The 13,009-nt window shown below is 37.9% G+C and overlaps 1 protein-coding gene across 2 annotated transcripts in view; it reads right to left on the minus strand.

Annotated features, from left to right (window-relative positions):
• Positions 1-286: 286 nt before the first annotated feature.
• Positions 287-13,009, minus strand: part of KLHL7 (kelch like family member 7) — a 63,836-nt gene continuing 51,113 nt past the window's right edge. For both annotated transcript variants that reach the window (XM_082846365.1, XM_082846366.1), the window contains exons 10-11: positions 2,887-2,984; positions 287-1,681 (exon numbers count right to left, since the gene is read on the minus strand). In XM_082846365.1, the coding sequence (XP_082702491.1) occupies positions 1,398-1,681; positions 2,887-2,984 (382 nt within the window). In that variant the 3' untranslated portion in view covers positions 287-1,397. The remainder of the gene's footprint in view (positions 1,682-2,886; positions 2,985-13,009) is intronic.

The following is a 13,009-nucleotide window of genomic DNA, read 5'->3' on the forward strand; positions in this document are numbered from 1 at the left end:
AATCAGTGAACTGTATGACATGTAAATTATATCTTAATAAAGCTGTCATGTACATAAAACCTTACATAAATAGAAATATATCTACCATAATCTTTTTATAATTCCTTTTTCATATAAACATTTTTAGGTTTTAAGCTTATAACCCCCATTATAAAGAAAACAATAAAAATTTAAAGAGAAACACTGTTTCACAAGTTCAAAAAACAACCATTACCTAACACATTTAAAATGAAGAATGAACTTAGCGGTCTACTTGAAGTTTAAAAATATTTAATATCACCAGGTAAAAACATGGATGGTGACAGCTTTACATGGCTCACTCCATACATTTCATAATGTAAAAGGGCAAAACATTACTTGGAAAGAAATGAAGAGTTGGTTTTGTAAAAGATTTACTGACCACATATAAGCAATTAATACAAGATGACAAATATTTAACTCAACTAAAAAACTTTTAGAGACAACTGGGTCAAATATCAATGATGTGCTCTGCTAAGGAAGAGAAATCATGTACCTTTCTAATCTGTAAAAAGTTCAAAATGTATAACTATCAGTGCTATTCTAGTGACCTAGAAATTTGCTATAAGTAGCTTTCTTTTGCTAGGTAATAATTCTTATAATGATTGGATTTTATTTAACAGAGTGAGCACTGAAGAGGCATAATCCTTTTTTAACCCCTGGGAAAAAAAGTGATATAAATTAGTGATGGGTACTAGGCTTGACATTTTGTGTTAAAAAGATGGAACTATTTAATTGGACAGAATATATTTCATGAGGAGTTGGGTACATTTTTAACTCTCAAAATGTGTTTATGAAGTTTTGTGAGATATAAGTGTATGCTTTGACTCACTCTGGCTTGCTTTCAAAATGCAATACATTTGGCACTAAATGGAACAAATGAAGACAAGCAAAATTACGTGAGACTAAGCTGCTCCAACAGAACTGCCTATCTTTGACTTACAATTCATACTATTTCTTAGTTCTTGACTGAACAGAAACAAACAGTCCTAACTACATAGCACTTCTATGATGTATGAAAATAGAATCTAGAGCTAAGATGAGGTTGCTTCTATGGTGAGTCAATCCCCCATTCTGCCATAATCATAGTTACAAATGTGAAATTCATTTAAGAATTCATACTTTCACCAAGTGCTTATAACTTTACAAGTTTTCTTGCTAGATATGTTCTTGGTTATGTGGCCAGCTGAAATATGGTCTTTGAATGAAGTAAGAAATCCCATATAAAAGAAAATCTATTTTATAGGAATCTTACTTTACTTGAAACTTCCTTGAAAAGAACAAAACATCAAACTAAAACTTTGTAACCAAACTCTTGGAACAAAGCACTGGTGGCCATACTTTTGAGTCTCCAGTGAGTCTTGAAGTTCACTCATTTTTCATGTTTCAAGGGTTTCTTCATTTGCTCCACAAGTATCAACAACACAAATTAAACAACTTGTTACTGGAAAAGCTCGGACTTTGGAGTTGGCGATCCATTTGTCTGTTTCAGTGTTATATTCAAGGATGTGTCCTAATCGACCCACACCTTGAAAACCAGCCAAGACATAAACTACAGAGCCGACTGCTGCACATTTGACTGTTACACCCTTCCATGGCATTGGTGAGACCATCTTCCATTCGTTTAATTTAATATCGTAATATTCCACATTGTCCAGACCACCTTCAAAAGAATAAAACGTGAACAGCTATATGAACAATTCTAAGATCTCTTAAAGTAATAATTCTTTGTATTTTTTCCAAACCTCTCATTATGAAAAACTTCAAACATGCAGAAGAGTTGTAAGAATTTTACAATGAATCCTCACATATCTACCATTTAAATTCCTATTCCTACTTGAACACAACAGAAATTTAACTTAATTTTCATTTGTCATTTTAGAATCATAAACACTTATATTTATTCTATAAAATTAAAGATGTTCTATCTGCTCTGGAAAAATTAAAAAGTAGACCAGTGAAGTTTCCTTCTGATTAAGTTTGATTATAATCATTCAAATGTCCTTCTTTTTCCTTCTACCATTTATCTGTCAGCAGCTTATGAAAAACAGCAATGGATAGAGACAGAAGAAGGAAATAAAGCTATTTCTTTGTTATACTTAAGTAGTGATTAAAGGTACTGACTAAAATAAGCTTTGTGGAATCTTATTTATAGATTCAGTCCAAATTCTACATTATTAAAAGCAATTATTTAAGATTCTTTAGTAAAACATTATTTAAGAAAATAAAAAGATCAAATTTACTCATTTAAAAATGTAGTACCGATATTTTCATGCAACGTTTAAAAATGTTTAGGAAACACTGCCATTCAGAGCCTGGATACAAGTCCTAAAAGTTAAATTAAAAAGTTTTAAAAGTTATATTAAAGTTCAAATGTTTCTGTCACTCAACAGTTTTGTTTTGTTTTTTTTAAAAATATTTAATTTATTTATTTGGCTGTGTCAGGTCTTAGTTGTGGCATGTGGGACCTTTAGTTGCGGTACGTGAACTCTTAGTTGCACCATGTGGGATCTAGTTCCCAGACCAGGAATTGAACCCGGGCCCCCTGCATTGGGAGCATGGAGTCTTAGCCACTGGACCACCAGGAAAGTCCCCACTCAATAGCTCTTAAGCTAATGTGATACCACTCCCCAGAGGGTATTTGGAAATGCGCTAAAGCCACCTGAGACTGTCACAATGACTGGTGGCTATTACCTACATTCATAGACAGAAATGTTAAACGTATTACAATGTTTCATAAACCGTTAGTTCACAGAAACTATAAAAAAAAAGTCTAATGATGTATGTGATCAAGAAACATTTTCATAAGATAAGGAAATACCAGCAAATTCATTGCAAAAGTTGAAAAAGTGAACTAATTTCACATACCTAAGCCATTCTGACCACCCACAGCAAATATCTTGTCTTTTACAAATACCAGTCCATGATTCTTCCTGGCTTCAATCATTGGACACAGCTCAGTCCATCTGAAAAAACAAAGGAAAGTTTTTAGTATACATGTTCACAAGAAGTAAAATGACTCATACGAATTTATAAGAAAGGTCTGTTATCCCAAGTAAGCGCTCATTTACCACTCACATATGTGTACACATGCACACACACACACACAAATGTGCGCCTGCATGTCTGGAAAGCTAGCAAACAAAAGTTTAACAGCGGTTTTCAGTAATTTATAGGTGGGGTAAATAGGGATTTTATTCCTTTCAACTCCAATAGGATATGGGAAACAGAGGATATCTGGAGACTATTAACATGTCTTTGGAGGACATCCATTTCCTATAGTTCACAGTAACTTGTAAAACAGTAACAAACAAAACAGGGAAGATATGTAAGAAAATATAAGGTACTAATATGGTTTTAGTCACATGTGGTTTTAATTAATATTTACATACGGTAAGTAAAACAAATTTATCATGGGCCTCTAGCAATCAGCAAATTAGCATATCTGTTACTATTCACACATACATCTTTAAATATACACTTAGAACTTCAGGCAGCTCCTATCATTGTCACATTTAATAACTTATTAGCATGTTGCTGTGATCACAGGCACTACTATAAAGAAAGAGATTGAGAATATAAATGTGGACACAAGGGTTGAAGGATACTAATTCACAGGTAGCAGCATTAAACACACAGACAATTTTGTTATTGTTTTCTATGAGATTCATCTCTCTCTTTTTTTTTTTTTGCGGTACTAGGGCCTCTCACTGTTGTGGCCTCTCCCGTTGCGGAGCACAGGCTCCGGACGTGCAGGCTCAGCGGCCATGGCTCACGGGCCCAGCCGCTCCGCCGCACGTGGGATCCTCCCAGACCTGGGCACGAACCCGTGTCCCCTGCATCGGCAGGCAGACTCTCAACCACTGCGCCACCAGGGAAGCCCTAATATGGTTATTCATAACTCTTCTTTTAAATAATTTAATACATTTAACTTTTCAAAACATAATTAGAGCATAATGATGAACTCTGAAATATCAACAACTCTTGTTGCCTTATATTTACATACTTTTGGTTTGTTTTAAAAATGGTTTGACAGTCACCACTCTCATTTTCTGAGCATTCAGTTAAAGTAAGTCCTCCTGTTTTTCAGGATGAACACACGTGCTCTTCCAGGTGAAAAGACAGGCATTCAGCTTGAAAGTGGGAGAGCCAGTACTCGACCTCCACAGCCTCTCCACACAGTGAGCTGTCAGTGTGTTAAACAGAGGATCTGACTTGGAAAAATTCAATATACATACCCCTTTCTTCTCTAAATATGTCTATGATATAAAATAAGAGAATGTTTTATATATATATACATCTCCTCAAGGTTTAGAATTAAGGAACTTCGTGAAACACCCTTCCTCCTATAATTCACATGCAGAGTATGCACTAGGTCTCTGCTCTCTCCAACCTGAGTTTAGTGTTCAGTAGCTTTCCTCAAAATTCTAACTGTGGAAACTGTGTTGTGTTGTTTCCATAGGTTTCATTTCTTAGCTTCCAATCGAACACATTCTAGTTAAAAAACACTTTAAAAATTGTCAAAATTGGGAAGAAACAGTTTTACAAAAAATACGTTGGATGGACACAACATATTAGAAAGGAAATCATAGTAGTATATAACATCTTTCATTATGAGATTTGGATAATTATATTCACACTAGCTTTTCACTTAGGAAAATTTAGAGAATATAGAGAATTCAAATTTAATACATAAGCTCAATATATACAAAAGAAATGCTAAATTGTGTAAGTTTTAAAATATTCCCCAAACTGATTATATTCACCTAGTTTTAAAAAATATTGAAGTTGTAGAATCCCTTTATACTCTTTTTCTGCTACTATAAATAAGAATATATTGATTTACACTGATACTGCCTGAATAAAGATCTCAGAACTTAGAAGCCTGGAGTTCATATGGTATGGGCTCTACTCTAAGATATTTTTTAGAAACGAAACAATAATTAGGCAGCAGAATGAATGAGATTACAGTTTTCCAACTAGTATGCTGTAATGCTTTTTGAGTATGGGATTTATGGGAGGTAAAGTAGAGACTGATACAGGAGGGAGGACAGTTGGTATATACCCTGCTCCTACGGTTTAGGACAAGAGGGGATGGATAGATAGCTGGATGGATGGATGATGGGATTAGGATAAGGTGTATCCCCAGTGTGCCCTGGCAAGTACAAAGGTACAGTTTAAAAAAACATTGGGAGAAAGAGACTACCGGGAAGATGGCGGAAGAGTAAGACGCGGAGATCACCTTCCTCCCCACAGATACACCAGAAATACACCTACACGTGGAACAACTCCTACAGAACACCTACTGAACGCTGGCAGAAGACCTCAGACCTCCCAAAAGGCAAGAAACCCCCCAAGTACCTGGCTAGGGCAAAAGAAAAAAGAATAAACAGACAAAAGGATAGGGACGGGACCTGCACCAGTGGGAGGGAGCTGTGAAGGAGGAAAGGTTTCCGCACACTAGGAAGCCCCTTCGCGGGCAGAGACTGCGGGTGGCGGAGGAGGGGAGCTTCGGAGGCGCGGAGGAGAGCACAGCAACAGGGGTGCGGAGGGCAAAGCGGAGAGATTCCCACACAGAGGAACGGTGCCGACCTGCACTCACCAGCCCGAGAGGCTTGTCTGCTCACCCGCCAGGGCGGGCGGGGCTGGGAGCTGAGGCTCGGGCTTCGGTCGGAGCACAGGGAGAGGACTGGGGCTGGCGGCGTGAACACAGCCTGCAGGGGGCTAGTGCGCCACGGCTAGCCGGGAGGGAGTCCGGGAAAAAGTCTGGACCTGCCGAAGAGGCAGGAGACTTTTTCTGCCCTCTTTGTTTCCTGGTGCGCGAGGAGAGGGGATTAAGAACGCTGCTTAAAGGAGCTCCAGAGACGGGCGCGAGCCGTGGCTAACAGCGCGGACCCCAGAGACAGACATGAAACGCTAAGGCCTCAAGCTGGTGCGACGTCACCTTGGCAGAGGCCGCCTCAGGCTCGCCCTGCACTCCGTGACCCTCCCTAACCTGGGCCTGAGTGAGCCAGAGCCTCTGAATCAGCGGCTCCTTTAACCCCGTCCTGTCTGTGCAAAGAACAGACGCCCTCCGGCGACCTACACGCACAGGCGGGGCCAAATCCGAAGCTGAGCCCCTGGGAGCTGTGAGAACAAAGAAGAGAAAGGGGAATCTCTCCCAGCAGCCTCAGAAGCAGCGGATTAAAGCTCCACAATCAACTTGATGTACCCTGCAGCTGTGGAATACATGAAGAGACAACGAATCATCCCCAATTGAGGAGGTGGACTTTGCGAGCAAGATTTATTACTTTTTCCCCTTTTCTTTTTGTGAGTGTGTATGTGTATGCTTCTGTGTGAGATTTTGTCTGTATAGCTTTGCTTCCACCATTTGTCCAAGGGTTCTATCTGTCCGTTTTTAAAAATTTTTTTTCTTAATAATTACTTTTTATTTTAATAACTTTATTTTATTTTACTTTATCTTTTCTTTCCTTCCTTCCCTCCTTTAGACAACGAATCATCCCAAATTGAGGAGGTGGACTTTTGAGAGCAAGATTTATGATTTTTTCCCCTTTTCCTCCTTTTGTGAGTGTGTATGTGTCTGTGTGAGATTTTGTCAGTATAGCTTTGCTTCCAGCATTTGTTCCAGGGTTCTATCCATCCGTTTTTTTGTTTTTTTCTTATTTTTTTTATTTTGATAACTTTATTATATTTTATCTTACTTTATTTTATTTTACTTTATCATCTTTCTTTTTTCCCTTCCTTCCCTCCTTCCTTCCTTCCTCCCTCCTCCTCCTCCTCCCCTCCCCCTCCCCCTCCTTATTCTTATTCTTTCTACTTTTTCGCCCTTTTCTTCTGAGCCGTGTGGATGAAAGGCTCTTGGTGCTGCAGCCAGGAGTTAGTGTTGTGCCTCTGAGGTGGGAGAGCCAACTTCAGGACACTGGTCCACAAGAGACCTCCCAGCTGCACATAATATCAAATGGCAAAAATCTCCCAGAGATCTCCATCTCAACACCAGCACCCAGCTTCACTCAACGACCAGCAAGCTACAGTGCTGGACATCCTATGCCAAATAACTAGCAAGACAGGAACACAACCCCACCCATTAGCAGAGAGGCTGCCCAAAATCATAATAAGTCAACAGACACCCCAAAACACACCACCAGATGTGGACATGCCCACCAGAAAGACAAGATCCAGCCTCATCCACCAGAACACAAACACTAGTCCCCCCCCACCAGGAAGCCTACACAACCCACTGAACCAACCTTAGCCACTGGGGGCAGACACCAAAAACAACAGGAACTACGAACCTGCAGCCTGCAGAAAGGAGACCCCAAACACAGTAAGATAAGCAAAATGAGAAGACAGAAAAACACACAGCAGATGAAGGAGCAAGATAAAAACCCACCAGACCTAAAAAAATGAAGAGGAAATAGGCAGTCTACCTGAAAAAGAATTCCGAATAATGATAGTAAAGATGATCCAAAATCGTGGAAATAGAATAGACAAAATGCAAGAAACATTTAACGAGGACCTAGAAGAACTAAAGATGAAACAAACAATGATGAACAACACAATAAATGAAATGAAAAATACTCTAGATGGGATCAATAGCAGAATAACTGAGGCAGAAGAACGGATAAGTGACCTGGAAGATAAAATAGTGGAAATAACTAATGAAGAGCAGAATAAAGAAAAATGAATGAAAAGAACTGAGGACAGTCTCAGAGACCTCTGGGACAACATTAAACGCACCAACATTTGAATTATAGGGGTTCCAGAAGAAGAAGAGAAAAAGAAAGGGACTGAGAAAATATTTGAAGAGATTATAGTTGAAAACTTCCCTAATATGGGAAAGGAAATAGTTAATCAAGTCTAGGAAGCACAGAGAGTCCCATACAGGATAAATTCAAGGAGAAATACGCCAAGACACATATTAATCAAACTGTCAAAAATTAAATACAAAGAAAACATATTAAAAGCAGCAAGGGAAAAACAACAAATAACACACAAGGGAATCCCCATAAGGTTAACAGCTGATCTTTCAGCAGAAACTCTGCAAGCCAGAGGGAGTGGCAGGACATATTTCAAGTGATGAAGGAGAAAAACCTGCAACCAAGATTACTCTACCCAGCAAGGATCTCATTCAGATTTGATGGAGAAATTAAAACTTTTACAGACAAACAAAAGCTGAGAGAGTTCAGCACCACCAAACCAGCTCTACAACAACTGCTAAAGGAACTTCTCTAGGCAAGAAACACAAGAGAAGGAAAAGACCTACAATAACGAACCCAAAACAATTAAGAAAATGGGAATAGGAACATACATATTGATAATTACCTTAAATGTAAATGGATTAAATGCTCCCACCAAAAGACACAGACTAGCTGAATGGATACAAAAACAAGACCCATATATTTGCTGTCTACAAGAGAACCACTTCAGACCTAGAGACACACACATACAGACTGAAAGTAAGGGGATGGAAAAAGGTATTTCATGCAAATGGAAACCAAAAGAAAGCTGGAGTAGCAATTCTCGTATCAGACAAAATAGACTTTAAAATAAAGACTATTAGAAGAGACAAAGAAGGACACTACATAATGATCAAGGGATCGATCCAAGAAGAAGATATAACAATTGTAAATATTTATGCACCCAACATAGGAGCACCTCAATACATAAGGCAAATACTAACAGCCATAAAAGGGGAAATCGATAGTAACACATTCATAGTAGAGGACTTTAACACCCCACTTTCACCAATGGACAGATCATCCAAAATGAAAATAAATAAGGAAACACAAGCTTTAAATGATACATTAAACAAGATGGACTTAATTGATATTTATAGGACATTCCATCCAAAAACAACAGAATACACATTTTTCTCAAGTGCTCATGGAACATTCTTCAGGATAGATCATATCTTGGGTCACAAATCAAGCCTTGGTAAATTTAAGAAAATTGAAATTGTATCAAGTATCTTTTCTGACCACAACGCTATGAGACTAGATATCAATTACAGGAAAAGATCTGTAAAAAATACAAACACATGGAGGCTAAACAATACACTACTTAATAACGAAGTGATCACTGAAGAAATCAAAGAGGAAATCAAAAAATACCTAGAAACAAATGACAATTAAAACACAACGACCCAAAACCTATGGAATGCAGCAAAAGCAGTTCTAAGAGGGAAGTTTATAGCAATACAATCGTACATTAAGAAGCAAGAAGCATCTCAAATAAGCAACGTAACCATACACCTAAAGCAATTAGAGAAAGAACAAAAGAACCCCAAAGTTAGCAGAAGGAAAGAAATCATAAAAATCAGATCAGAAATAAATGAAAATGAAATGAAGGAAACGATAGCAAAGATCAATAAAACTAAAAGCTGGTTCTTTGAGAAGATCAACAAAATTGATAAACCATTGGCCAGACTCATGAAGAAAAAAAGGGAGAAGACTTAAATCAATAGAATTAGAAATGAAAAAGGAGAAGTAACAACTGACACTGCAGAAATACAAAAGATCATGAGAGATTACTACAAGCAACTCTATGCGAATAAAATGGACAACCTGGAAGAAATGGACAAATTCTTAGAAAGGCACAACTGCCAAGCAGCTGAATCAACAAGAAACAGAAAATATGAACAGACCAATCACAAGCACTGAAATTGAAACTGTGATTAAAAATCTTCCAACAAACAAAAGCCCAGGACCAGATGGCTTCACAGGCGAATTCTATCATTTAGAGAAGAGGTAACACCTATCCTTCTCAAACTCTTCCAAAATATAGCAGAGGGAGGAACACTCCCCAACTCATTCTACGCGGCCACCATCACCCTGATACCAAAACCAGACAAGGATGTCACAAAGAAAGAAAACTACAGGCCAATATCACTTATGAACATAGATGCAAAAATCCTCAACAAAATACTAGCAAACAGAATCCAACAGCACATTAAACGGATCATACACCATGATCAAGTGGGGTTTATTCCAGGAATGCAAGGATTCTTCAATATACGCAAATCAATCAACGTGATACACCATATTAACAAATTGAAGGAGAAAAACCATATGATCTCAATAGATGCAGAGAAAGCATCTGACAAAATTCAACACCCATTTATGATAAAAACCCTGCAGAAAGCAGGCATAGAGGGAACTTTCCTCAACATAATAAAGGCCATATATGACAAAGCCACAGCCAACATCGTCCGCAATGGTGAAAAACTGAAAGCATTTCCACTAAGATCAGGAACAAGAAAAGGTTGCCCACTCTCACCACTCTTATTCAATATAGTTTTGGAAGTTTTAACCACAGCAATCAGAGAAGAAAAGGAAATAAAAGGAATCCAAATTGGAAAAGAAGAAGTAAAGCTGTCACTCTTTGCAGATGACATGATACTATACATAGAGAATCCTAAAGATGCTACCAGAAAACTACTAGAGCTAATCAATGAATTTGGTAAAGTAGCAGGATACAAAATTAATGCACAGAAATCTCTGGCATTCCTATACACTAATGATGAAAAATCTGAAAGTGAAATTAAGGAAACACTCCCATTTACCAATGCAACAAAAAGAATAAAATATCTAGGAATCAACCTACCTAAGGAGACAAAAGACCTGTATGCAGAAAATTATAAGACACTGATGAAAGAAATTAAAGATGATACAAATAGATGGAGAGATATACCATGTTCTTGGATTGGAAGAATCAACATTGTGAAAATGACTCTACTACCCAAAGCAATCTACAGATTCAATGCAATCCCTATCAAACTACCACTGGCATTTTTCACAGAACTAGAACAAAAAATTTCACAATTTGTATGGAAACACAAAAGACCCCGAATAGCCAAAGCAATCTTGAGAACGAAAAACGGAGCTGGAGGAATCAGGCTCCCTGACTTCAGACTATACTGCAAAGCTACAGTAATGAAGACAGTATGGTACTGGCACAAAAACAGAAATATAGATCAATGGAACAGGATAGAAAGCCCAGAGATAAACCCACGCACATATGGTCATCTTATCTTTGATAAAGGAGGCAGGAATGTACAGTGGAGAAAGGACAGCCTCTTCAATAAGTGGTGCTGGGAAAACTGGACAGCTACATGTAAAAGTATGAGATTAGATCACTCCCTAACACCATACACGAGAATAAGCTCAAAATGGATTAAAGACCTAAAGTAAGGCCAGAAACTATCAAACTCTTAGAGGAAAACATAGGCAGGACACTCTATGACATAAATCACAGCAAGGTGCTTTTTGAACCACCTCCTAGAGAAATGGAAATAAAAACAAAAATAAACAAATGGGACCTAATGAAACTTCAAAGCTTTTGCACAGCAAAGGAAACCATAAACAAGACCAAAGACAACCCTCAGAATGGGAGAAAATATTTGCAAATGAAGCAACTGACAAAGGATTAATCTCCAAAATTTATAAGCAGCTCATGCAGCTTAATAACAAAAAAACAAACCACCCAATCCAAAAATGGGCAGAAGACCTAAACAGACATTTCTCCAAAGAAGATATACAGACTGCCAACAAACACATGAAAGAATGCTCAATATCATTAATCATTAGAGAAATGCAAATCAAAACTACAATGAGATGTCATCTCACACCAGTCAGAATGGCCATCATCAAAAAATCTAGAAACAATAAATGCTGGAGAGGGTGTGGAAAAAAGGGAACACTCTTGCACTGCTGGCGGGAATGTGAATTGGTATAGCCACTATGGAGAACAGTATGGAGGTTCCTTAAAAAACTACAAGTAGAACTACCATATGACCTAGCAATCCCACTACTGGGCATATACCCTGAGAAAACCACAATTCAAAAAGAGTCATGTACCAAAATGTTCATTGCAGCTCTATTTACAATAGCCCGGAGATGGAAACAACCTAAGTGTCCATCATCGGATGAATGGATAAAGAAGATGTGGCACATATATACAATGGAATATTACTCAGCCATAAAAAGAAACGAAATTGAGCTATTTGTAATGAGGTGGATAGACCTAGAGTCTGTCATACAGAGTGAAGTAAGTGAGAAAGAGAGAGACAAATACCGTATGCTAACACATATATATGGAGTTTAAGAAAAAAACAATGTCGTGAAGAACCTAGGGGTAAAACAGGAATAAAGACACAGACTTACTAGAGAATGGACTTGAGGATATGGGGAGGGGGAAGGGTAAGCTGTGACAAAGCGAGAGAGAGGCATGGACATATATACACTACCAAACGTAAGGTAGATAGCTAATGGGAAGCAGCCACATAGCACAGGGAGATCAGCTCGGTGCTTTGTGACCGCCTGGAGGGGTGGGATAGGGAGGGTGGGAGGGAAGGAGATGCAAGCGGGAAGAGATATGGGAACATATGTATATATATAACTGATTCATTTTGTTGTGAAGCAGAAACTAACACACCATTGTAAAGCAACTATACTCCAATAATAAAAAAAAAAAAACATTGGGAAGTATTAAGTGTGATGATCTCAAGAGATTTCCTAGTCTAGACACTTAGCAAAAGATACGTTTCAAGATAAGCTTCTTTCAATTCTATCCCTAACATGGGTGACTAGTTGAGCAAAAAATGAGAAAAGAACAATTGTAATTACACTTTTCTTTGGGAAAGGAGTTACTGATTTTGCTTCCTTAAATCCTTCAAAAATAGGTGGGAAGCATAAATAACTACAAATGACAATCATATTTTATAATTAAATCTTTACTCTTAATTTAATAAAAGCAATAGCTGGAGTAGAAGACTTCTATGTTTTGTAGCCTGGAAATATTTCCTAAGTACAAAATTTGAGCATAAGAGTTTTGGTGCGGCTCTTTGGCATAACATTTATGTTGAACATATTTGCCCAATAACTTGTTCTAGTAAAGGAAGAACAATCCTTTCAAACGAGCAAGTTAATTTTCTTATTGAAGGTCTTTGGATGTTTCTGATTATCAACAAAAGGTCTGACTGGAACATCACCTG

This window comes from Leucopleurus acutus, assembly GCF_964270905.1.
Source record: "Leucopleurus acutus genome assembly, chromosome: 9".
NCBI classification, from domain to species: domain Eukaryota; kingdom Metazoa; phylum Chordata; class Mammalia; order Artiodactyla; family Delphinidae; genus Leucopleurus; species Leucopleurus acutus.